The following is a 27,537-nucleotide window of genomic DNA, read 5'->3' on the forward strand; positions in this document are numbered from 1 at the left end:
TAATTTTCCCATCTTTTGTACTTTACTAGGGCTTGAATATAGTGGTAGTCAATATTTATTTGAGGGATTTGACATTATATGTGAATTCCTTCATGGTAATATTTTTGAAAACGTTTTTCTATATTAATAAGGAAACATACTATGCATATTGTTTTGTAATTTCCCTTCATGCTATTTTTTGATGGAATATTTTTATTTCTTTTTCAATAGCTAACCCACTGTTAGAAGCTTTTGGAAATGCAAAGACTGTTCGCAACAATAATAGCAGTAGATTTGGAAAATTTGTAGAAATACATTTCAATGAAAAGGTGAGAGTGAGTTTGGGATGATATGTTTGGGAAGTGTTTGTGAAAAACATAAGGGTCTTGGGGCGCCCTGGATTGCTTGGTCAAGTGTCCAACTCTTGATCTCAGTTCAGGTCTGGATCTCAGGGTTGTGAATTCAACGCCCACATTGGGCTCCATTGCTGGGCATGGAGCCTACTTTAAAAAAAAAGAGAAAGAAAAAAACACAAGGGTCTTGATAGAATTGGTGCTGTACTTGAACTCATGGTAAATCCATTTGAGTTTCTCTCTGTTACTGTAGCTAATTGGGAGAATATATATATTCAGAATAACCCTCATAAATATTGTAAGCTTACATTTATTTAGTTATCTTCTTTTTTTTCCTTTACTCTATAACTATTATAACTTCTTTGATATAGACAAATGTTTATTAGAAAAATAATTCAACATTGGTAGGTTGTACTTTCAGACCTTAAATGCAAAAATTTATTTTTCTCTCTGTTTTTTTTTCAGAGTTCAGTTGTTGGAGGATTTGTTTCACATTATCTTCTGGAGAAATCTAGAATCTGTGTTCAAGGCAAAGAAGAAAGGAATTATCATATCTTTTATAGGTTGTGTGCTGGTGCTTCTGAAGATATTAGGGAAAAACTTCATTTGAGCTCCCCAGATAATTTTCGGGTAGGTTGGATGAAAAGAAATTACATACAGACTTTGCAAATTGAATTGCCTTCAATTCTAAAACTTATTTTAGTGGATTCTGATGTCTAGTTGTATATAACTAATATTAAATCCAGTATAACATGATAGAACGTAGGTCTCTATTGAGATTTACTGCTGAATTTATAATACAACACTATATGAGGAGATATGTAATCAGAATTTAAACTCAGTAAGAAATTTATAGTAGTTCTGTAATGCTAGCTTTAAAGTTATCTTTGACTTATTTGTTAAAAAAAAGATTTCACCACTGAATTAATGAAGAACCCATGATTGTCTTCCTTAATTCAATAGTAAATATTTATTGCTTGCCCTTTTGGTCCTAGGCATTGTGCCTAGATGAAAAAGATGAGCAGTTCCTGCACATGAGCAACTTAGAATCTGGTGGGACACACATACACACACACACAGAAATGCACAAACACACACAGCCTGACTGATAGGTTGAAAGTTTAAGGAAGGGATATGCGTCAGATGCTGGGGATTTTGTAAAAACTTCAAGGAACAATTGATGTTTGATCAAAATCCTGAAGGATTTTCAAGTGTTATCTAGAGAAGGAAAGATGCAAAGAATATTCCTAGTAGATGCAAAAAGATGAACAAAGAAAGGCAAGAAACAGCTTAAAGAATAAGGCAGGAAATGGTCAGAGTCGAGGCTAGAAAGTTTGGTCTTCTGTAGTTAGTAAGGAGCTATTGAAGGGATTTAAGTAGAAAGTTGAATAGGTCTGTGCTTACCTCCGGCTTTAAAATGGAAGGTGTCTTGAAGGGGGTAGGGTAGGGCTGGATAGAAAGTGCAACTATGGGTAGATGGGTTGGAAACCTATGGCTATCATTGAAGTAAGTTACTTAGTGCCTGAATTTGGTTACAGAGGATGGAATGTCCACAATATTAGGAGGTAAAATTGATACGACTTGGAGACTGAGTATGGAAGGAAGAAGGAGAAGTCTGGAATAATTTTTCAAATTTGTGTAGGGTAACTGGGTGGATGTAAATACCACACGAGGGCCAGATTGAGTTTAGTTTTGGAACTTGTGGATCATTTTAGGGGAGAGAATTAGAAGATGGTTGGGTATACTAATCTGAAGATTATTGTTGGTGCTGTAGTGGTAGGTTTGGGAGATGTCAGTACTCTGGTGGTAGTTAAAACTCTGACAGTAAGTAGATAAGATTGTCCTGAGAGATTGTATAATGTAGAAAAAAGCATGTGCCAGGATCCAGACTCTGGAGTTGAAGAATATGAGTTGTGAAGAGTTGCCCAAGAAAGAAAGCACAAGTGGAGATGTGTGATAAGTACAACAAAATCAGGAGTGCCAAGAATCACAAGCCAATAGAGTTTCAAGAAGTGGTCAGACTGGGGATGGTGCATGATTTATAAATTCACATCTAGGAAACAGTGTCCCTGTGAGGAATATGTAGGAATTATGGGAATGGGTAAAGGAATGCAATTTGAATAAAGTTCTCCAGGTGATTCTGATAATCCTCTTAAGGGGCAGGAGTCCTCCGCATGAGAACTGAGACACATATTATATTTAATTATTGTTCTGTGTGTGTGTGTGTGTGTGTGTGTTTGCAAGTTAGCTTTTATTACTTCAATCAGTTTCTTTTAATATGTATTTGGAAAATTTAAAACTGCTGTTTTAAAATGCTTTATAACTGCATCTGTTTATACACTTCTGCAATGTCCCACCTTCTGTAGAACTCAGCTAATTAATTGGAATTTGAAGTTAGTTGCCCACATTATCTTCATGAAAGTAGAAGAGATATTTCTGTACGATGATTTTTAGAAAAGTTGTGTAAGTTACCATGAATCATATGAAATTTAATAATTATCATGTGACTGGCTCTGAGTTAATGATAAAGTAATGTGACTATTCTTGTCTTAATTTAGTATTTCTGTTTGGAGGCTTGGGAGCATATTTTTTGTGTGTCTCAGAATGTATAGCCTTTCCTGGCGCAGTGGCAGCCATCCTAGGAAGGTAGTTACTGAAATTCTTTATTAGGTCAGAGAGTTTCCTGCCTCTGTACTATGAACTGGGAGCCATGATTTCTTTTACCAGAGTTGTCGTAGTGGTTAGGAGGAGACTAGAGGAACGTTATTATCTTTCACCCAAATACATCTGCTGTCTTGGTTATTCCTCTCATGCGTACATATGCATACCTTTATATCCCTTCCCCCAAATGATTCTGCCTTCAAGTGACTTAAAGTGTGTTGATAATTTCATCAGGTTTTTCTGTAGTTTAGTTTAGGCCTCCAGTTATAACTCATAGGTAAGGTCATAAAGACAAAGAATTCCAGAGTAGTGTTGAGAACTTCCAGAGTTTTTTTTGTCACTACTCTGTCCAAAATGGTATGTAAAGAGTTGTAGGGACACATCTATTTGAAAACATTTGTATTAATTACTCGTGTACTTTAGAAAATAAAAGGTTTAGAAGATTGCATTATTAAAATACCCAAGTATTTTAGCATATATTTTATGAGCATTTATTATAGTCATGCAAATAACCTTGAATAGAAATAAAGCTTGGATAGAATGAGAATGGATAACAAGAATAGTTATAGTTTTCTAGTTACAGGGAGGTTGGAAAAAACAAGTATTAGGCTTTAATACTACGTTAAGCTATCCAAAAGCCAAGTATTTGGGGAGATAAAACCCTTGCTAGCAAGGAAAACATTTGTTTTGGCTCTTCATGATTAAGCTACCATTATCTTACTAAATGAAATAGCTCCTTTTTGAAATGGTCGATTGAAATCGCTTACCAGTATAATTCCCCCTCTCTTCTGTTTTTTTTTGTTTTTCCTAAAGATTCTAAGGTAGAAAGAACAACTCATTGTATATCATTTTCTGGTTTTATCTGTATTTTAATATTTCATTGTAATGGAGGTACACAGATAAATGTATTGATCATCTAAAATATTAATTTAGTCCCAAATCATTGAAATGTAGTATACATTTTTTCATAGCATTTATATGATGTGTGGTATATTTTATCTTGGAGTTCATGACATGGTACAGTGAGATCATAGTGACCTGATTTAAGAGAAGCTGAGATGTTTAAAAACATTTTCCATCTTGTTTCTTGTGTATTTCCTTCCTGACTACCCCACTCCCCCGCCTTAAATGTGGGTAATAGATTCTCTTTGGGACTAATAAATTATTTTCTTCTCAACTGCTTCCCTTGTTCTATGTTTTGAAAGTGCTTAGTCTTTAAAAGGCTTCTGGGCAGCAAAGTAAATCATTGAGATGAAAGCTGAAATTGTTATTTGGATACCTATGAAGGTTCATAAAGCAAGTATTGTAATTTATGTATGGTCAGTGTTAACTGTCAGTAAATATGAAAGGCACGTTTTGAAGAACTGATTATAAAAGTCAGAAATTAAGAAACTTAGGGATGTTTTTCTATTACTCAGCATTAAAAATATTACTTGAAATATTAAACCACAATGTGTAGGTCCTTACTGGAGACTACGTTTTTCATTTTATCTGTAGTACTTATTTTATGGACTAAATTTTTAAGGAGATATTTGACATTGAGATTTAAAATTGCTGCCCTTTAAAAATAGGAATGCTTTATGGTATTGATTTTAATGTTAATCATTTAATTTAATCTGCTTTCAGAAATCAGGATTTTCAACATCCTTGGTTTGATTAGTAGGAGTAAAATGTGTATAATATATAGACATTATCAGTTGTAATTGAGAAATTAAATGATATTCAGGTTGTATTTAAAAATTCTTTTTGGTTACCACTGTTTGATAAATTATGTTTTCTTCTGTATTATTTTCATGTGGATCATATTTATTATATTTATATTTCTTTTTCCTAGTATTTAAATCGAGGCTGCACTAGATACTTTGCTAACAAAGAAACTGACAAACAGATTTTACAGAACCGAAAAAGTCCCGAGGTATAGTAGACTATTTTTTTAAATTACAATCTTTAATACAAAAAAATCATACTGAAAGATATATTTTTTTATTTTGGAGCCCAAGTAATATTTCTTTCTTTTAGGCTTATACTTTAAAAACAAAGTGCTTGTCCAAGTCTCTCTCACAGTATAGTACTTTTTGCCTCTGTTGGTATCTACAGTAGCTACAAGTTTTGGTTCTTCTTGGTTCGGCCTCCACGCGCTGCTCTCCTGTTTTTTTCCCCCCACATGAGGGTATTAAAATTTCCTAAGAATTATCCTCTGCTAACATTTTTTTTTTTTTTTAAAGATTTTATTTATTTATTTGACAGAGATAGAGACAGCCAGTGAGAGAGGGAACACAAGCAGGGGGAGTGGGAGAGGAAGAAGCAGGCTCATAGCAGAGGAGCCTGATGTGGGGCTCGATCCTATAACGCCGGGATCACGCCCTGAGCCGAAGGCAGACGCCTAACCGCTGTGCCACCCAGGCACCCCTCTGCTAACATTTTTTAACTTACTTTCACATTGCCCACTTGGGATTAAGTATAAAATATGTCCAAAATTTATTTTCTACTTTAAGGCTGAAGTGCTTTGAAGTAGATATTAAACAGGGTAAGCATTCTTGTGAACTAATGCATATTTTGTATTGTTGTTTTCTCTTTAAAACATTATATTTCTGTAATATACTATGGGAAGTTTTATATATAGGTTTTACTAAATTATTATATTTCTAAGGGTAATTAGATATAATTATACTATTATTATTTTTAAAACATTAAACCCTTAATCTAAAAATCTATAACTCTTATAAATTTTAATATGTAATGTTCAAGTAATAAGTGGTATTAAGTTCTAAAGGTTAAATTATGAAATACTGAGTCAGGATTAATTATAGGGACTAGTTCATTTTGTCTTTATTTTATTTAACGTTTTATATTAAGTGTTTAATTGTACAGTTTTTATTATACTCAGTTTTAAATGTGAATCAGATGCTTTTGACTCCTTTCGAAATGAGTGAGATGAATTATATCTCTAATAGGTTCCTAGAAAAGAACAGAAAACAAATAAAAATTCCCATTATTTTGAATTCTAAGCAGATGAGTAGTTAATTTTTGTTTAAGTTGATATTTATCATTTAACTTTTATTTATTTTTTAAAGATTTTATTTATTTGAGAGAGAGAGAGAGCACAGAGTGGAGGGAAGGCTAGAGAGGGAGAGAGAGAAAATCTCAAGCTGACTCCACACTGAGTGTGCAGCCTGCTGTGGGCTCGATCTCAAAACCCTGAGATCGTGAGCTGAGCTGAAATCGAGAGTCAGATATTCAACCAGCTGAGCTACCCAGGTGCCCAGTGTTTATCATTTTAGACATAAATGTCCAAATTATAAATCGTAAACTTTAGTTTATGTGATATTCATGGTTGGAACTTTAAGAAGTCACTTTAATATTTGTTATGCTGGGGCGCCTGGGTGGCATAGCGGTTAAGCGTCTGCCTTCGGCTCAGGGCGTGATCCCAGCGTTATGGGATCGAGCCCCACATCAGGCTCCTCCGCTAGGAGCCTGCTTCTTTCTCTCCCACTCCCCCTGCTTGTGTTCCCTCTCTTGCTGGCTCTCTCTATCTCTGTCAAATAAATAAATAAAATCTTAAAAAAAAAAATTTGTTATGCTATCTTCCTTTGTCATGATAACCTTTATTTTTTATGAGGTATCATCAAGATACAGAAATTTTATTCTTTCCACTAAAAAAATGGAAACATTACCTAGTGGGATAGCGCAGCTGTCCCCAAGGAAAAGATACATATCTAAATTTGATCTTTGACATGGAAAAAACTGAGTAAAGAGGGAAGAAAACTGGATTTTTACTCTCCACAAAGAGTAACATGTACTCTTTATATTCTGCTAAGAAGAAAATGTACTCTTTGCTATTCTAGAGTCAGCATACTTTGTGAAGTATTGTATTCATATTGTTGAGTGTATGTATAAAAACGTATAAGTGAATAATGGATTAATATGTTTAAATTACTTTTTATGTCTTTATCAGGAGGATGAGGTGATCATTTTGACTAATTAGAATCCTTTGCCTAATTCCATTTGAGTGTCTAAGCTGTGTGCAATTTTTAGGAGAATGCAGTATTTTTAGTCTACCATAATAGCAATGTATTTTTAACATTTGATTAGAAAGTTTTTAAATGAAGTAACCATTCAGTTGGAAGACTAAAAATTCTGCATGATCTGTGTTTTCTGTTAATTTTGGCTGCATGTGATCATTTCCTTTGCTTCTTTTAAGAATAAAATTAAATTTCTTTCTCTAGACATTTTCCAGAAATTTCACTCAAGCATAATTAAGCATTTTAAAGAATTTTGTGGAAGATAATCACAACTTTAGCTGGGAGGCATTTGGCAACTGGGAGGGAAAAAAAATCTCCTAGAGGTGTCTTTAATGGGCAGTTAATTCCGGTGCTGTGTTACTTAATGTTTAATTTTACCTATTCATTGTCAAGTTCTGGAAAATTCCTAGTTCAATCTTTCTCTGTCCAGTAACTTTTATTTTTCTACTTCTAAGGTTTCTGCAGGCCTAACTTTCTTATTCCTTTTTCTGAGTTTTCTAATAAGTTCTATGAATATTTTAGATGTAAATTCTTTTAGGAGAGAAAACAAATTTTCTCTTTATTTTTTCTGAAATGTGAGTCATTGCATAAATTCTAAGTAAGCACAGTGCTTACTAATACACTTCACCTCATATATATGCTTATACAGGAATATCTGAAAAATGATTCTCTGGCCATAAAAATTGTTATTAGTCTGTCCACTGTTTATTATTACTGAATATCGGCGCAGTTGATGGCAGTTAACCCAAAGGAGTATAATGCTAAATGTTAGATTTTAATTTTTATTATAATTTTTTACCTTAGTTCTTTTTGACCTGTGAATTCACGTTGATTCCTTTCAACCACTGATATTCCCTTCTTTTTCACTCAGTTTAGATTTTTATCTGACATACCTTAGCATTATAATGCATTAGAATTAAAATTGTAATTTAATTGGAAAACATCTCATTCCATTTTCGACTGATTTTTATGGCGATAATTATAGAGTCACAGGTAGTTGAAAGAAGTAATGCAGAGAGATTCTGTGTACACTTTGCTCATTTAGTTTTTGAATCATTAGAAGAGTAAAGTTTTCCCATTGACATATTTTTGCATATCATGTAGCGCATTAGTAGACTTTGTGTAGTGGTTTTAATGTACTTAAATAATGATAAAGAACAATTAATTGAGGTCTTCTTGTTTTGTAGTATCTTAAGGCAGGTTCCTTGAAAGATCCTCTGTTAGATGACCATGGAGATTTTATTAGAATGTGCACAGCCATGAAAAAGATTGGTTTGGATGATGAAGAAAAGCTTGATCTGTTCCGGGTAGTAGCTGGTGTCCTGCACCTTGGAAATATTGATTTTGAGGAAGCCGGCAGCACTTCAGGTTTTTTTGTTTGTGGTTGTTTTGTTTTAAAGAGGAATAAAATTAGAAGTTCTGTCATTTCTTTGTCATACGTAAATTCAGTCTGTTTGTGTGCAGGTTTTTAATACCCTGAAATTTCTAGAATGTATTGTGTTACATGGTAAATCTTGGAAATGAAGGATTCTGCATAGTTAGTCATTATGAACTCTGTTTTGAACAAATCAGTGATACTTAATGGGGAATAAACTCATTTTATGAAGAATAAGTAACTGCCCCTTTCAGGGTCGTATTTAGTTAAAATTTTCAACTGATAATTATACTTTTGCAGTATGTGCACAGAATATTCTCTACCATCTATTAAGGTATTTTGACATTTTTCTGGTTCATTAATATAAACTTGGATCAGTTAATTAGGACAATTGAATATGTACAAGCCTGTATACTTTATTATTTGGAAAAGAAAATAGGTTATACTTTATACATATTGAAAAGAGCATTTAATGCCTGCATGATAGTAATTTTTCAATTTTAGTGTTTCAGTCTCTGCATAAACAGTAAGACTTTTTGTATAATCTTAAGTTTGATCCATGAATTACAGGGGTTGGAAAACTGTGGCCCATGGCCAAATTTGACCAGCTCCCTGTTTCTGTAAATAACGTGTTTTTGGAACAAAACCACACCCATTCATTTATGTTTTGTCTGTGCCAGCTTTCGTGCTATAGTGGCAGAGTTTAGTAGTTGTGACAGAAACCATGTGGCCAGCAAAGCCTAAAATCTGACACTTAAGAAGATTGTTGACTCCTGCATAAATACATTAGTAAAATATTTTATAATAACAGTGAGTTAAAAAATCAAAAGCACCATTTAATATAGTAGTCAGTAACATGGGCTTTAGTGTCAGATCCCAGAAGCTCTCGACCCTTGCTTTTTTCATTTGTAAAATAATGAAGAAACAGTCCACTAGAAGTACTTTTAAAGTATAGTACCGAGCAATAGTATGTGTGCATATAAGGAAGGAGGAAGAGGAAGGAAAAAAGAACATTTAAAAAATGTGTCTGCTATGTGCAAGACCCTTCATACGCTGGGTTTCATCATAAAAACCATAATCATAATCTAAACGTCACAAAGATAATGAGGTAGGGGATATTATGTATATTTTATGGAAGCGGAACCTATGCAGAAATAATACGTTTACTAATGAAGTTGTAGATGTGAGAGCGGGGTTCTCCCCATGTCTGACTAACTCAGGTACTTGTGATAATTGTCCCAAATTGCCCCCGGCCACTGAACCTCACTGAGAGTCCTGGTCTGTGAATGAGCAGAAGGACATAGTCTTAATGACCCTCCAGACTGAACATCCTGTGATGCCGTGAGGTCGGAACATCAGATGCAGCACAGCGGGGTGCGCACGAGTGTTCATCACGGACGTATTACCTGCTTGTGTGGCCTTGGGCCAGAAACTTCACCTCTCTGGTCTCAGTTTCCCCACCTAGAAACTGGGGATAATAACAACCCCTTCCTCATGTTGTATAGGGGAATCAATGAGTTAAATATTAATAGTTGTCAGTATTTATGTCCAGCACATAGTAATCACTGTGTTTTTAACGAAAAAGTAAAATAAAAATACAGGTTAATTCTAATTTAAAATGTAAAAAAAGCAAAATCAGGTATATTCTTAGTGTGCATTAAAATTTTAGTTTTTTTGAGGGATTTAAAATCCTTATTTTGAAAATGTGATGAATGTTAGAATACGTCTCAGTTGCTGTGCAGTATCATTATACGAAGGGAGTCTGTGGGTGTTCTAAGTAACACAAAAAAAGCGTAGATTAAGGCCCACTTTGGAATGTTGTTAGGAGGGATAGTTGGCAGTTTCACACCTCATCTCAGTACCCTGTGGCAGAGCACGCAGGTGTCTACAGAGGACCATAAATGTGATGTGAGCCAGTGAGTTGAAAAGCAGTTAAACAGTCAAAAGGCAAATTGCACATATTTACATTATCTTTTATCTTTCTTCTCAAAATTCCTTCTGTTGAGAGGAAAATGAGCAGAAAGCAGAGAAGATTGGAAAGAGGCAACAAATCAAAGAAAATTAATAAACTAGGTTATTTTGGGGCGCCTGGGTGGCTCAGTCAGTTAAACATCTGCCTTAAACTCAGGTCATGATCTCTAGGTCCCAGGATTGAGCCCCATGTCAGGCTCCCTGCAGGGAGTCTGCTTCTCTCTCTCTCTCCCTCTCCCCATCGCTCGTTCTTTCTCTCCCAAATAAATAAAATCTTTTAAAAAATACAATAAACTAGGTTATTTTTATTTTAATAGCTCAGATTTTATTAATCTTCATCTTTTCTGTGACCCTTACTGTAGATCCAAATGGTTTCTTTCTAGTTAGAATTGTCCCCCCCCCCCCCGAGAGCTCAATTTTGGCATGTCCTCGCAATTTGAAAAAGCTGTGGATATTTTTGTAATTATTTTATCAGAAAATTTATTCTATAAATGTTTAGAAGACTCCTACTTATATTGAAAAGTTTTTGCATGATAGCATATGCAAAAAATGCTATTAGGACTTCCTATGTTTTTAAAATTCTGCATAACAAAAGTGGTATTTTAACAACAGATTTAAAGAATGTACAGAGAAGTTCTTTTTTTGGAAGGGGAGTGACATGAAAACCTTTCATTATTTTACAGTGTTTTGCCTTTTTAAAACTTTTAAAATTAATGTTTTCTTATGTTAGCCTTCTGTAATTCCTGAAAGTGTGTAAGAAACTTTGCAAAATAGTAAAAAAGAAAAGTTTAAATACGTTAATGAATTATTGATGGTCAGTTTATTGACAGCTATATAGTTTAGATAATTGTGTGTATGTGTATAGAAACTAGAGATCAGTAGTAAACTTATTTTCATAGAATTAAACGTTAAATATGTCTTCTAAGTATTCTTGTCCCCTTGTTCTTTTTCTTTGCTAACACCTTTATTGAAATATAGTTCATAGACTGTTCAATTCACCCATTAAAAATATACAATTCAGTGGTTTTTAATGTACTCAAATTTGTGCAGTCATCACTGTAGTTAGTTTTTAGAACATTTTCATCACTTCGGCATTCACCTCTCATTCCTTCCCAAATCCCTGTTGTTAAAATACCATTTACTTTTGTTATGCAGAATTTTAAAAACATAGGAAGTTCTAATAGGCATTTTTGCATATGCTATCATGCAAAAACTTTTCAATATAAGTAGGAGTTTTCTAAACGTTTATAGTAGAATAAATTTTCTGATAAAATAATTACAAAAATATCCACAGCTTTTTCAGAGTAGCTGTGTTCATTTCACATTCTCATCAACAGTATATGAGGGTTCCTGTTTCTCCACATCCTCACTAACACTGTGTGATTACAGCCATCGTAGTGTGTGTGAAGTGTTTTACTTCACTGTGGTTTTTATTTGCATTTTTCTGAAGGCCCATGAAATCGAACATTTTTCATGTCTTTATTGACCATTTGTATCTCTTTTTTGGAGAAATGTCTGTTCATATCTTTTTGTCCATTAATTGGGCTGTCTTTTTATTGTCAAGTTGTAAGAGTTTTTTAAAAACTATATTCTAGATATGGGTTCCTTATCAGATATATAATTTGCAAATATTTTCTCTCGATCTGCAGCTTGTCCTTTAAATTTTGGGGTAGTGTTCTTTGAAACACAAAAGTTTTTCATTTTGATGAAATCTAATTTGTCTGATTTTTCTGTTGTTGCTTGTGCTCTTGGTGCCATATCTAAGAAACCATTACCTGGCCCAAGATCATGAGGATTTGTCTGTGTATTCTTCCAAGAGTTTAATAGTTTTAGCTCATAATTTAGGTCTTTGATTCTTTTTTAGTTAATTTTTATTTGTGGTGTGAAGCAGGGTTCCAATTTCATTCTTTTGCATGCGGATATCCAGTCTCAGTGCCATTTGCTGAAGAAGCTGTTTTTTCCCCAGTGAGTTATCCTGAAACCCCTTATTCTTTTTTTTTTTTTTAAAGATTTTATTCATTTATTAGAGAGAGAGAAAGAGTGCATACGTGCGAGCGCACAAGCAGTGGGGAGGGGCAGAGGGAGAAGCAGGTTCCCTGCTCATCAAATCCTGATGCGTGGTTTGATTCCAGAACCCTGGGATCATGACTGAGCTGAAGGCAGACACTTAACCAACTGAGCCACCCAGGCGCCCACAACCCCTTATTCTTATGGAATCTCATGGTCTATTTTTCCTGAGACCAGTCTATTAAATAGTTTACCAATTTGTCGTGATAAACTTATTTTTTTGGTAAACTTTTCGCACATTCTTTGTAGTTTTGAAATTAGTCTTGAAATGAATTATTCGTAAACATTAAAACTTAAAAATACTAGTAAAATGTTTACTTTTAAAATATTAGTACTAGTAATAAAAATGATAATAATTAACCTTTATATAGTGCTTACTGGTAACAAGGTACTATTTCAAGAGCTTCACATATGTAACCTCATTAATCTATAACAGCCTTATTAGGTAAGTACAGTTATTATCCTTTAAATGGTTGAAGAAACTGAGCACAGAAAGAATAAGTGACTTGTTCAGGGTCACACAGCTAGTGAGTCTTATAGCCATATCAGCCCAGAGGCTAAAGCATTGCAGTATAGTTTCTTTCTATAGAATACTTCTTAAAACATCCGCCATAACTAGAAATCTATGGATATGATGTACAGGGAATAGCGTTATCTCCTCACCCTCTTCCTCTTTCCCAAGCAACATGAGTACATACATATGCATGTGTGGGTACACACAGACACACCACACGCATACACAAAACCTCATATGTTGACAGACATCCACACTGACCTACTGAAATGCCAACATTTGCTATTAAAATTTTTCCTTAAGGTTTTCAGGAGTCATACAAATTTTAATGATAAGGCACTATATTTCTCTAGAGATTTACAAGGATTATAATCTATCAGTATATTTTGCTTGCCGGGTCATAAAAATTGAAATAGTGGCAGGGTAATATTGATGGGCTGAAGGATTATATCACGGACTGCCTCGAGTGAGGGTCTCCCATTGACCTTGGGCGTGTGAGTGGCTGACAAGGGTGGTGAAAAAGTGAGGTGAAATTAAAAGTCACAGATAAGCCTTGTCTATTCCATAGATTGATCTAAGTGAAGTATACTTCTAAGAAATGTGTCTTGAAGATCTGGTTTATATAATGTCTGTTAACTTCAGATTTAAATGTATTTTCATTAGGTGGTTGTAATCTGAAGAATAAATCCACTCAGGCATTGGAATATTGTGCTGAGTTACTAGGTTTGGATCAAGATGACCTTCGTGTGAGTTTGACCACAAGAGTCATGCTAACAACAGCAGGGGGCACCAAAGGAACAGTTATAAAGTAAGTTCCTTAACTCATTGCTCTGTAAAAATCCTTCCTTGTGGTTTGTCAAGGAAAAATCTTTCTTTAAGAAGATTTCTGTGAGATTTAAAGTTGAACTTTATATATCATTCATTCTTTTCTTTATAATAATACATGTGCTTGACAGGTAAGAATCCTGTGCATCTCACTGCAGTAATCTGCTGTTTGAATAAATGCTGAGTTCCGCAGCTCTTGCAGTCGTTCCTCACAGATACGCTGCATGGCATTGATTCGTAGTTTATAGAGTAAGAGAGGTTTACTAATGTACAACTACCAAAATAGGAGTTGATTCTGTTAATCAATATTTGTTTTAGGCAACAATTTTTTTTTCAATTTTTCAAGACTTTGAGATATAATTCACTCTTCTAAAGTGTACAGTTTAATATTTTTTTAGTATATTTACAAGGTTGTATGACCATCACCGTTTAGTTTCAGAAGCATGCAGATCATTTTACTTTAAAAGTGATTTTCCTTACAAATGGCATGTTCTAAAATTTATTAAGTAAAACTCACTTTAGTTAAAACACTCAGCAAATGGAATTTCCCCGTACCTCTCGGGTTCTTCATTTAGAGGGAATTGCAGATGACAAAAAAATAACAGCCTAGCCAAGATTTCTCAGATCTGTAACCAAGAACTTGTAGGTTGTATTTGGGTCTCTGTACACTTTTGGCTCACTATCCTGTTGTTTTAGGCATTTCTGGTTTCGATACTATAAAATAAAATTGATATTCAGCCATCACCCTGAAGCACTGAAGATCTCCATTTGTGGGGGGAAAATGTCAGGTCCTCTATCCCTTGCTAAATAAGGCAGTCAGTGAGCTCTAGTGACGTATTTCAGGAAGATTTCCAACAAATTAAACCAAGAGGGATTTAAAAACAAACCTTAAACACTCAGAAAATTTGGTAGCTCTTATGTTTTGGAAAATATTAACAAGGTATGTTTAGCCTGTTTTCTTTTCTTTTCTTTTCTTTTCTTTTCTTTTCTTTTCTTTTCTTTTCTTTTCTTTTCTTTTTTTTAAGATTTTATTTATTTATTTGACAGAGATAGAGACAGCCAGCCAGCGAGAGAGGGAACACAAGCAGGGGGAGTGGGAGAGGAAGAAGCAGGCTCCTAGCGGAGCAGGGAGGCTGATGTGGGGCTCGATCCCATAACGCCGGGATCACGCCCTGAGCCGAAGGCAGACGCTTAACCGCTGTGCCACCCAGGCGCCCCTAGCCTGATTCTTTTCTAAACTAATTCCAAATTATTATAAATTAAACCTTAGCAAGGAGAATGCATAGTAGCACCATACAGTTGCTTTTCCTTGGAGATATTTCAGGGGCCCAAGAGAAGTCCAGTAAAAGCACAAGTGTGTGATCTTCAGGTAGCATTTCCTTCATTTCCCCTTTGTTCTAAAGCAGTTCTTTTATGTGTTCTATGTATGGAGTGCTCACAAAAGATTCGCTTTAGGAAGGGGTGTTCTGTTGCAGGAAGTATAAGTTGGAAAACCAGTTTAGAAGGGATTGAATTATCAGTCTGACCTGAAAGACTTTGAAGATTACTTCCAAATTTGGCTTTTTTTTTTTTTTTTTTTTTTGGTGCTCCTGTGGTGCCTCGTACTTACCCTTATGATAGCATTTAGCACGGTGTTTGAAAATTCACTTTTATGGCAGTTTTTTCATCAGACTATAATTTTTTTTTTAAAGATTTTATTTATTTATTTGACAGAGAGATAGAGACAGCCAGTGAGAGAGGGAACACAAGCAGGGGGAGTGGGAGAGGAAAAAGCAGGCTCATAGCGGAGGAGCCTGATGTGGGGCTCGATCCCATAATGCCGGGATCACGCCCTGAGCTGAAGGCAGACGCTTAACCGCTGTGCCACCCAGGCGCCCCTAGACTATAATTTTCTTTAGGAAAAGGGCTATGTGTGTCTGTATCTGCAAAATCTAGAACTGTTATGTAGTTACTTATATTAAATAGTAGAATTGGACAGTCCAGATTTTAAGATGTAAACATTTCTTTCTAAACAGTGTTAAGGTACCATACTTTAAAGTTACCCTGAATTAAACAGTTTCTTTTGCATTTAAAGAAAGTCTTTGAAAGTCAAAAGGAAGATTAGTCCTCTAAATAATTTTTTATATATTCAGCATGTACAGTAAAGCATAAATTAAGATTAAACCATTTTTTTGAGCCTAAACTTCTTTTACTCAATTAAACATTTTTTATCTATGTGTAGATAATTTCTTTAGTTCTTTTAGTATGCTTCTGAGCCCCAGTTATCTGTGCCTATTCACAAATGACCTTTCGTAGCTGTTTATTTTGTTCTTCACAGTGACCGTGTTTGGGTACACTGTGGTCTTGGTGTCTGGCGTTATTTTCAGTTATTCCTGTAAAGAATTCTCATTGGTATACTCTTCTCTTACAGGGTACCCTTGAAAGTGGAGCAAGCAAACAATGCCCGTGATGCCTTGGCAAAGACTGTCTATAGCCATCTTTTTGATCATGTGGTAAACAGAGTAAATCAGTGCTTTCCTTTTGACACGTCATCTTATTTTATTGGAGTCCTAGATATTGCTGGTTTCGGTAAGTGTAGTTGTTTGTGAAACTGTATTTGGTATTTTTTATTCCATTTTTCACATATATTTAAAAAAAAAAACCTTTTGTCCCTCGTAATACCTTTCACTTGATGTATTTTCAGTTATATGTCCATGCTTTCCTTTCATTTCATAATATGATTTAAATAGGAAGCTGATGCTTAAAAAGGGAAAAACTCAGATTTTGGTCATACTAATGCTAAAATTAAAACATGTTGATTGAGGGGTACCTGGGTGGCTCAGTTGGTTAAGTGTCCTACTATTGATTTTGGCTCAGGTATGATCTCAGGGTCATGAGATCGAGCCCCTCACTGTGCGCCGCACTAGGTGTCAAGCCTGCTTAAGATTCACTCTCTCTCTCTCTCCGATATCTCCCTCTGCCCCTCCCACCTCTCAAAAAAAAAAAAAAAAAAAGAAAAAAACAAACATGTTGATTGAAACCATTACTGTTAGGAGATGTCTCCGTACTCCTAAATGAATGCAACTGAATAAACGTAAAGTCTTGAGTGCTACTAATAAAGAGGATTAAGCCATCAAAACCACTGACTATAGTGTAGTGCTGGGTACAAGTCGACCTACCATATAAGCCAAACTCATTGCTATGTGTAGAAATCCATTATTAGTGTTGTCAGTAGATAGCTATTTCCAGTGAATTTCCACCAAATGAAAAAATATTTATATTAAAGATATAGTACATCATAGAGCACATAAAGTACATAATATATGTATTCAAGATATTATACGTTAATTCGTATTCAAGATAAATATTTAAGAACAACCACAGGGCCGCGCAATAAGAGATGAAATGAGTAGCTAACATCTGAGTGCCATTTTGTTTTGAATGACTGTTCTGTAAAAATCTCAAAGCAAATCCGACTGTTTTTGTATCGGGCTTTATCAGTGTGGGTGTGCTTCTGGCTGTGTAGGAGTGGTGTTTCCCCCTGTGTAGTTGGCTTGCTTTTGCCAAGGGAAGGTATGAGTGTTTACTTTTTGGGAGGGGTAGAGTTTTGGTTTTGATGTGATACATATTTTGAAACTTTTAATTATTACCTTTTGTTCAAAGGTAGAAAAACACTCACCATGACTTAAGATTTAAATCTTCAGACATTTGTTTCCTGGTCTGCACTAGTTTTACTGTAACAGGCACATACACAGAATCGGAACATTTTAGAGCTGCAGGGATCTTAGAGATAATGTAAAACAGTCTCTTCATTTTAGAAATGAGTTAGTATTCATAATGTTTTTTATAACTTTAATTTTATAGATTACACAGAAAAAGATCTAAAGCACTTTGATTTAAGTCATTTTTGTTCTTTAGTTAATTTAGATTGCTATTAACACCTGTGCTTAAGAAAATTATGTTGTAAGTGGCTTACATTTTGTATCTTACTGTATGATATTTATCTCATTTAATACACATCGTTTTTTTTTAGTAAAACACGGTATTTTCAATACCTAAATACCTAACAAAATTTGTCTTGAAGTAAGAGCATTTGGGGAGTATAAAACAATTATATGTATTTTTTTTTACCTAATTTTTAATTAAACATTGATACAATAAAATTTTATCCTAAGATAAGTTTATAATATGAAGTTGATCTGATGATGACTTCTGATTCTGGTTTTATGTTTACAGAGTACTTTGAACACAACAGTTTTGAACAATTTTGCATCAACTATTGCAATGAAAAACTTCAACAATTTTTTAATGAAAGGATTCTGAAGGAGGTAATTGCCATTACAATTTAAATTTAAAAACTGCATTAAGCTACTTTAATTTCAAGGGACAGAGACATGCCTCAGTTACCCTGGTTGATGGGGTATAGTGTAAAGCGGTTCAGGGGATCAGAGATGCCTCGAACAGGCTCCCAGTGGCTTAGCTGTTTCTCAGACACACCAGAGGTGTTAATTGTACAGTCGAAGCTTAGAAACCCAATAAAAATTCTAATGGGCACCTCCTCAGAAGTAGACATCTGTCGCTTCTTACTAGTGACTTTTGCTAGACTTGGACTTTCCCTTGTTTCTTTTTCTGAGTCTGTTCCCCCTACTTCTGCCACTGCCAAGCAACTTCCTGCTCTCATCCCTGACACTGGCGTCTACCACCCTTCCTCTGTTTCTCTCTGCTTTTGCCCACTCTGCTACCTGCTCACCCTTTCTCTGTGTCTGTGTCTGGTGTGGAAAGGCACCAGGTCAGGCGATTCAGTGTGGCCATTGGCCTGGAGTGCCTCCGGCCAGTCTTTCCTCTGCCAGGCTCCTGTGTGCACTGCCCAGTTGCCTGGGAACGGTGTGCCTGTGCTGCTGCTCCTAGTAGATAACTGTGGGCGTGGCCAACACTCACAGTCCCAAGTCTGGGAAAGTTATTTTATAATTCTTTACAGAATTAGTAAAGGTAGGTTTGGATCACTTGATTTGTGATTAGGCTCACCATTCTTACCTTGCCTTTGAATTCTCCAGTATTTTCCTACCAGTACCTTTGGCTTTCCTTCCTTTTTGAGCTATTCGAGGTATGTTTTAGTGAATGTAGATAGTAGAGTTACAGGGAGCTCAGATGATCTAGTTCAGCCTTTTATTTGGCAAATGAAGAAACTGATTATCTGAGCAGTTTACTGACTGTTGGGCGTCTGAACCCACCTTCCAGCTGCTGGCCCACGACCGTATTCTCCTCATGTTAGTGCTGCTGTTTCCCAAGTTCTGTGTCTGGACTTGAAATGTGAAATATTCTTCTGTGTCTGGACTTGAAATGTGAAATATTCTTTCCTTGTCCCATTCCATTAATCTTTTCCATATTTTTATTTTATTTTTGTTTTTTATGGGTGTCCCAGCACTTTTCCTTTTATACTTTTTACTTATATACTATAGTTGAAGCCAATTCTGGTGTAAATGAGAACAGGTAAATCAAATACTTATCAGTTAAGCTAATTAGTCTGAAAATGGTTTATCCAGACACGTTAATTCTTCCATCACTATTTTAAGTTGTACATGTGGTCTTCTCACTTAACATCCCCTAATTCTTCCCTTCCACGCCAGCCCAGTAAGCTTTATCTAGAAACAGAACAAGGAGACAGTATTTTGATATATGTTTATTTTTATAATAGTTCTTTAAAATAAATGTACAGATTTCAAATTCAGATTGGGTCTTAAATGGACACTGACTTCTAAAATGATAGAAACCTTTTCTAGTATATCTTGTGGGAGGAAATATTTAAACATTTGGGAAAAAAGGATTAAAATACATGTCAGCTTAAGCTCATTTTTTGCTCACCCATCTTTGATAAAATCTTTTTTTTTTTTTTAAGAAGGTACCAGAATTATGTCTAGGAACTCGACTTTAATTTGTAAATTATTCTTCCAGATCACACTTACTTTTTCCAGTGTTCTATTCCTTGTACGTATCACCATGTAGCTACTAGAGCCCATTTGCAATTAATTGCTGTTTCTTTGATTTTAGTGCCTGTGTGTACATATTAAAAGTCTCTCCTGTCTTTGGACAATGGTTTAGGACTACTGAGGATATAGAGGAGAGGAATTCCATGTCAAAGGGAGCTAGTTTGTTTAGCTGTTCTTTAAACTTTTAATAACTATCACAGCAAGTTCTTATGTTCTTCTGTGTATTCCAAGGGTTGGTAGACTATGGCCTTTGGGACAAATCCAGCAGGCTGCCTATTTATGCAAATGAAGTTTTATTGGAACCCGGCCATGCGTCTTCATTTACTGTTATCTATGGCTGCTTTTGTGCTGCAGTGGTTTAATTGAGTAATTTTGACAGAGACAGTGTGGCCTACAGCTGAACATATTTACTATCTGGCCCTTTACAGAAAAAGGTTGCTGACTCCTGGTCTATTCCTCTAATAAGTTTGACTTTAAAATTGCTAAAGATATTTCAAAGTCCTGGCTTTTCCTTGAATTTGAACAGATCTCTGCGTGTGTGTGAAGTTGCTCTGCATATTTCAAGAATATGGTATGAGCCTTCGTACCCTGGACTAATCAATAACTGTTATGATCAGAGTGGCACAAAACAAGCCATTTCACATCATACAGTATTTCCATATCTATGATTATGATTATTTCATTTTAGGAACAAGAACTCTATCAAAAAGAAGGCTTAGGCGTTAATGAAGTGCATTATGTGGATAATCAGGATTGTATAGGTATGTGGTTTTTTATTCCACTTTTGGAAAATATGGGAAGATACAGAAAATGCTTTTACTAGTAATTTTTCCATGCTCCGTGATTGATACGACTGGTTATGGGACTTGAAACTGTGGTTTTTGAGAGAAGTTTTACTTCTCTAGTACTGCCAGGAAGTTTTTTTTTCCTACCAGGGCATCAAATTCAGCTATGTTGAAAGTTTTCCTAAAATTTCTTCTGTTTACTTTGGTGAATGTTTTCGTTCTTAAACAGCCACCGTGTGAGTAGGTTAAGAAGGGCACTAAATTGCTTAAGTAGTAAAGGGATAAATGATCTCCCCTGGGGAAGCCCGTATGTTAGCCACGCTCCAAGGGAGGTTTTTCAGTGCTTGGCGCTGCCCTTCCTTCTGCCGTTCCCTTCTTTCTGTTCTCTGCATTGGCAGCGCCCTCTGACCGGTTGCAAGGTGGCTTCACAAGTTTCATGTGTCATATCCAGATAATGCTCTGCAGCCAGGAGAACAGGGTCTCTGTTTTTCTTGTCTGTTTTTATCAGTAGGGAAACTTGTTCCTGTTACCCCCTCCCCCGCAGCCTAGTGCTCAATCTTCCTTTTCTTTCCTACCTCATCACAAAAATCAACTGTTGGGCAGACTTTATTTTCAAAACTCCATTTGACAATTGAGTCAGTAACTCATGTGCTAGATTTGGAGAAGATGTATAAAATAATAATAATAATAATAATAATAATAATAATAATACTGCTGCTGCTTTACATTGGTACAGCTTTCCAAAGCATTTTTACATCCTAGCTGGCTCACTGAGCATTTCCTTTACACATTACAGCCTTTCTCAGATCTCTGTGCCTTTGATTTTGTGATTTGGTATCTCGGCTGGAACTCCTCCCCTTCTGTTTATCTTTCAGCCCACCTTCATATCCTTCTATGTCTATCAAAATACTCATTTATAGCTTAATTCAGCTGCCCCCCCTTCAGCATCACCAGTTGCCTAAAAAGCATCGTTCTCTGAACAGTGCTGTTAGAATTTTGATTTCTCTTCATATGTCCTATAGCTTAAGGAGCCTGTCCCATTTAATAGTTTTTTATATACTGTTTTCAAGCACTTTGTATTTTAGAGTTATTTTGTACAAGCAGGAAATTCAAACAACATGACTAGAAGGAGCATAAAAATGTGCTGTTACTGAAGTTTTGCTGGAAAACATTTGAATCCGTATTGAAAAGTAGTTTTAACGGCTCTGCATGCAAAAGCTTCTGTAGTTCTACTTCATTTTTGAGTGTAGGTATCATATGGAGAAGAGGAATTTTTGGTTCTTTAGCCTCTCGCATCCAAGCTTACAAATAGAATGGTGATTACATGAATCATATGTGTATGGCGTTGTTTTTCTAAAACCTGTATTAAATAGTTTCCCCTGCTATCTGAAAGTAGAGCATTTTTGTGAAACCTTTCATAAGCCGAAATGCTGTATATCGGAGAAGCAAATACCATTTTGTAAGTGCAAAAATTCTCTTTGGATTTCTTTCAGCTAGTGAAAACAGGTATTAATGTAGGTCTTTTATGAAAGCAAAGGGGCATAAAGCAAACTTTTCCATAGTGGAGGAAAGCTCCACTATGATGTTATGTGTATGATATTACTTTCTGATAAATTGCCAGATTCGAGGTAAAATATCTGCTTTCTGTAACCTGTGTGGATACATATATAATCATCTTTTATATTGCTTCTGACCAGTGCTTTAAATTTGTGATGAGTAAACTGTTCACATATCTTTAAAATGTTTTTAACCTATCATATTTTGATTTTTTTGGAATAGATTTAATTGAAGCAAAATTAGTGGGGATATTGGATATTTTAGATGAAGAAAATCGTCTTCCCCAGCCAAGCGATCAACACTTTACATCTGCAGTTCACCAGAAACACAAAGAACATTTCCGACTCACTGTGAGTTTATCATTCCAAAACTGAGACTCTGTGGTGAGAAGAGAAACCTTTAGAAAGATGTACTAGTGTTGCGTATTAAATAATTAGAATAATAAGTTCTATGGGGCTGAGAGCAACTCTAATGTATCCAGCACAGCATCCTCTGTAAATAGGCACTTAATTTATACATGTATATTTTAGATGATGATCTATCTAATGAAGGCCCTTTTAGCTGGATGGAAAGTATGTTTCATCTATCTAAAATGTACAAAATGGTTTACCTGCTGTTTTTATGTTCTTCCTTTTAGCAAAGTGGCCACCAGTTGCTTTTTTTTCTGTCATGTGACGTTGATCACTTTCCAGGGGTTAGCACCTAGAATCACAAGCAGCCGCTAGTCTGCACGTTTGTAAGACCAGTAATAAAGTTCATGGATTAGAGTCTGGCTGGTGCAAGCAATCCATATTAGATAATGGGTAGCCAGTTTGTTTTGATGTTCTTGCCTAGGGAGTTTGGAATGGAAAATATACTCAGAGAGGGACATAGAAACTGAAGCAGTAGAAGAAATTAGCTAAAGGGAAAAACAGACACAGAGCTATAGAAATAAATGAGAGGTACACTTGTTTTTTCTTTCCCTTTTTAAAGATTTTATTTATTTTAGAGAGAGAGCGAGAACATGCTGGGGGAGGGGCAGAGGGAGAGGGAGAGGGAGAGAGAATCTCAAGGAGACTCTGTGCTGAGCATGGAGCCCGACATGGGGCTCAGTCTCATGACCCTGAGATCATGACCCAAGCCGAAACCAAGAGTCAGCCGCTCAACCGATGGAGCCACCCAGGTGCCCCAGAAGTGCACTTCTGAAAGGGCTAGAAGATCTAGTTCCCTGAACTGCTACTGGGCCTTAGAGCTGTGCTTGAGTCCTTGCAGCAGTGAGTAGTGGGGCTGTTCTGCGTGAGGCTGGCCCCTGTGGCTGTTGAGGTTCACCTCAGTAACATACTAGTATGTGCTAGTCACTGATCTAAGGGTTTTACTTAAATTATTTTATTTAACCCTCATAATCTCTGAGGTGGATCCTGTTTGTATCCCCATGCTAGAGATGAGGAGACATACATAGAGAGGTTAAGTGACCAGTCATCTAGCATAGTGAGGAAGTGGTGGATTTGGGAATCAGGCTGGGAGTTTTGACTTGAGGGCCCTCACTCTGACTCATGCTGGTGTATCACCTCGTAGAGAAGAGCCTCTGTGGTCTGCTAGCTCTCTCACCTAGGAAAAGCCTGGTAAGGCTCTCAAAGTCTTAGCTTTTTCATTTTTAAATAAGATTGTCTTTCCTATCTTTAGGTTATTCTGAGGGTCAGATGTATACTTTTGTGTGAAGGCATTTTGGAAACTTTTAAATATGAGATACTATAATTGATAATATAACCCTAAAATGATTCAGTGTCCTTCAGATAGTTTCAGGCTCATTGTATAGACATGTTAGGATGTATAGCTATAAAAGAGGGAAAAGTCCTGTACTGATTTCAGATGTGTTTCAGAACAATGCTTCTCTCGGGGCGCCTGGGTGGCACAGTCATTAAGCGTCTACCTTGGGCTCGGGGCATGATCCCAGCGTTCTGGGATCGAGCCCCACATCAGGCTCCTCCGCTAGGAGCCTGCTTCTTCCTCTCCCACTCCCCCTGCCTGTGTTCCCTCTCTCGCGGGCTGTCTTGCTCTGTCAAATAAATAAATAAAATCTTAAAACAAAACAAAACAAAACAAGAACAATGCTTCTCAACCATGGCTGTAGCTAGGAATCACCTGATGTAAAAGGTATGGAGTTTAGGAGGGTTAAAAGTTCTCCAGGTAATTTGCCAATCAAGGTCAAGAACCGCTACTTTAGACATAGGTAGTTAACTTTATAAAGTGCCCGTTGTTTTGCATACTTATAGTGTTTGTTTTTGTCTTAGTCCTTTTTCCTTTTCTAAGAGATTATAACCAAATACTTGCTAGATTTCATTGTTAGTTTAAAGCTTACTAGATGTTTCAAAGGCAGTATAATTGTGTAAAGTGTGAAAATTCCCTTTATAATTTTAAGTATTTCACATCCCAGCTGTTTTCTAAAGGAAATTATGTAATCTGTTTTTGATAATTTAACAACTGATGTATGTGTACTCTTTTCAGATACCCAGAAAATCTAAGTTGGCAGTTCATAGGAACATCAGAGATGACGAAGGCTTCATTATCAGGCATTTTGCAGGGGCAGTGTGCTATGAAACAGTGAGTATGACTTTTACCAGGAGAAAACCATCCGAAGTTGGAGCTGCACTGTACAGAATGTGAGCCTCTAGCTGCCTCTGGTTATTTCAGTTTAAATTTAATAAAGTTTAAAATTTAGGTCCTCATTACACCGGCCACACTTCATGTGCTCTGTGTCTGCATTGGTGGCGACTGTGTTGGACAGTGCGGATACAGAACAGTTCTGTCATCTTGAAAAATTCTAGTGAATGCAGCTGAATCAAGGGATGTTACCCTAGGATGGACTGAACCATTCCTGTGCTTTTATTTTTCAGACCCAGTTTGTGGAAAAAAATAATGATGCTTTACATATGTCTCTTGAATCCTTAATATGTGAATCCAGAGATAAATTTATACGAGAATTATTTGAATCATCCACAAATAACAGCAAAGATACTAAACAAAAAGCAGGAAAACTTAGCTTCATCAGTGTGGGAAACAAGTTTAAGGTATTTTTGTTAAATTTATTCCTTGAAAATTTGTCTTTATTGCATTTAAATAAAATATATTGTTTTATACTTTACAGAGGATAATGTAGATCACGGTCAAAAATCCCGTGAGTGAAACGCAAGAGCAGACCCTGCATTGTTGGTATCTGCATAAAAAATAACATAAAATGGGTGTAACTGAACATACAGCAATTCTTACAATTTTATGAATCTGTTCTTTCTTGTTGCTTAACATATCTAATTCATACCTGCTTCTCCTAATGTTCTTGCTTCTGCTTACTGTTTGGTTGACCTTCAAACCTTCTCTTTCCCATGTGTTTTCTGTTTCCTTCCTCATTCAGCAGTTTGCTTTAGCTGGAGTAGTTCAGCTCGGGATGGCTAGAGAGGACTAGTTGAGTTGAGAGAGGAAAAGCAGGCACAGCCAGGGCCTTCAGGTAAATGATCACCTTCGTGGACTCTTACTTATAGAATGGCTGCCATGTTAAAAAGAGCCCGTCTCAAGTTAATGATTCAGTCTTTTTAATTTATTTTCGATGTGTTTTCTTTCACTGTGCTTTATGGGTGTATGTATTACACTAAAATTTGATTAAAGCTTTTAATAACTTTGTGAAAGATAAGTGCTTTGTGTGACAAACACTTCAAACTGCTTATTTAACATTGAAGAACATCTCATTTGTTTTATTAATTTTGGATCAGAAATTTATTCTTTGAAGTCTGACAAGGAATTGTCACATGGTGTGTCTTAGAAATGGAACACTCCTAATTGGTTCTAATTGTTGAGTATTTAGCATAGAAAAAGATAATTTAAAAGCTTTTGTATAAGTTTAATGAATAAAAAATTATGATAAAGACGTAAAATTAATTTCTCTTTTATACATTTCCACAAAGTCTTGTTGTATTTACAAGAAAACTCTGCATATGCCTTTCATTATGTGTATTTTAAATATTAAAAATTTTAAGCATGAGAATACTATAATAATAACAGTGTAGCCTCCTGAAATCCCTTGTGGATTGAAATGGGCCCTAAATAACTAACTTGATAAAATCATGTTTATAAGACTAGATTTTTTTAAAGTAAATATAAATATAAGAGAAAGCTTATAATACTTTTCAGGTAATTGAATAAAAAGTCTTTAACTTTGTTATAAGTTATATTCATTAATTATGAGTTCCTAATTCTCTTGAGCAATATTTTTTCCTCTTATTTTGATACTCTGAAATTCCTCAGTAGACATACGATAGCAGATTAGTTTAAAATAGTATATTAGCCTAAATGAAATGGCTATTATTATTATTATTTTCGTACTGTAGTATATTATAGCAGTATTGCTGGTAAGAACATACTTGAAATTTTAGACAATATAGATAAGAACAAAAACATTCTTAAAATTCTTTGAATTAAGGTATTATGCTGAGACTTGAAATACCTAAATATTGCTTATGTGCAGTATTTTTGCATATTAAAATATTGCATATATTTTGCATATTAAACTGCTAAAACCTATAATTGAGTGATATTATTAATAAAATTTTAAAAATGTTTTTATAAGATACTTTGAAATGAAGTATTTTTTAATTTAAATTCAATTAGCCAACATATAGTACATCATTAGTTTCAGATGTAGTGTTTAAAAATCCATCAGTTGTGTATAGCACCCAGTGCACCTCATATCACGCACCTTCCTTAATGCCCATCACCCTATTACGCCATCCCCCGACCCATCTCCCCTCCAGCAACCCTCAGTTTGTTTCCTATAGTTAAGAGTCTCTCATGGTTTTTCTCCCTCTGATGACTTCCCATTCAGTTTTCCTTCCCTTCCCCTATGATCCTCTGTGCTGTTTCTTATATTCCATATATGAGTGAAACCATATAATTGTCTTAGTATTAATAATTATTAATTTAAAATATAGTAGAATGGCTTGTTAAATTCAAGTTATGGGAAGCAATAAAACAAAAGAGGCTAGCATTTACAGTAAGACTTCAGTTATCCATCATTTCTGAGAACCAGAAGTTCTCTACTGAAAAGTAACATTTTCAGGTTATTGAAACATAGCCCCTTTACTGCTAGTGTTTTTAGAAAAATAATCCTTTTGATGGAAATCTAACTCTATTATGTACATAAATATTTGTATGTTTTAAAATAAAAATAAAATACAAAGAAAGCGTGAGTTTCATAAAACTGTTTATACCTTATGGTCATTGACTGTTTCCTTGATAATTGACATTCTTCCCTCTTCTCTCAAGTTTATTTTTGCTGCTTCTACTCTATCTCCATTTTTTTTGAAGAACACTGTGCTTAGTCTATGGATTAAGAGGCATGGACTTTGTGACAGTTTTCTTTGCAAATTAGTGGCTCTCGTACTTTTCAGTTATTTGATGATCCGGATTGATAAAAGTTGTTAGTACTCAGTCAA

At 35.4% G+C, this 27,537-nt stretch overlaps 1 protein-coding gene across 1 annotated transcript in view; it reads left to right on the forward strand.

The window, feature by feature from the left end:
- The window catches only part of MYO6 (myosin VI), a 138,619-nt gene that overhangs the window by 76,436 nt on the left and 34,646 nt on the right, over positions 1 to 27,537 (forward strand). Inside the window, exons 8-18 of the mRNA XM_040643687.1 lie at positions 211 to 308; positions 798 to 962; positions 4,828 to 4,908; positions 8,203 to 8,383; positions 13,606 to 13,750; positions 16,178 to 16,335; positions 17,983 to 18,074; positions 20,422 to 20,494; positions 22,298 to 22,425; positions 24,560 to 24,655; positions 24,949 to 25,122. Coding sequence (XP_040499621.1) covers positions 211 to 308; positions 798 to 962; positions 4,828 to 4,908; positions 8,203 to 8,383; positions 13,606 to 13,750; positions 16,178 to 16,335; positions 17,983 to 18,074; positions 20,422 to 20,494; positions 22,298 to 22,425; positions 24,560 to 24,655; positions 24,949 to 25,122 — 1,391 coding nt within the window. The remainder of the gene's footprint in view (positions 1 to 210; positions 309 to 797; positions 963 to 4,827; positions 4,909 to 8,202; positions 8,384 to 13,605; positions 13,751 to 16,177; positions 16,336 to 17,982; positions 18,075 to 20,421; positions 20,495 to 22,297; positions 22,426 to 24,559; positions 24,656 to 24,948; positions 25,123 to 27,537) is intronic.

Source organism: Ursus maritimus, unplaced genomic scaffold, assembly GCF_017311325.1.
Source record: "Ursus maritimus isolate PB19 unplaced genomic scaffold, ASM1731132v1 scaffold_29, whole genome shotgun sequence".
NCBI lineage: Eukaryota > Metazoa > Chordata > Mammalia > Carnivora > Ursidae > Ursus > Ursus maritimus.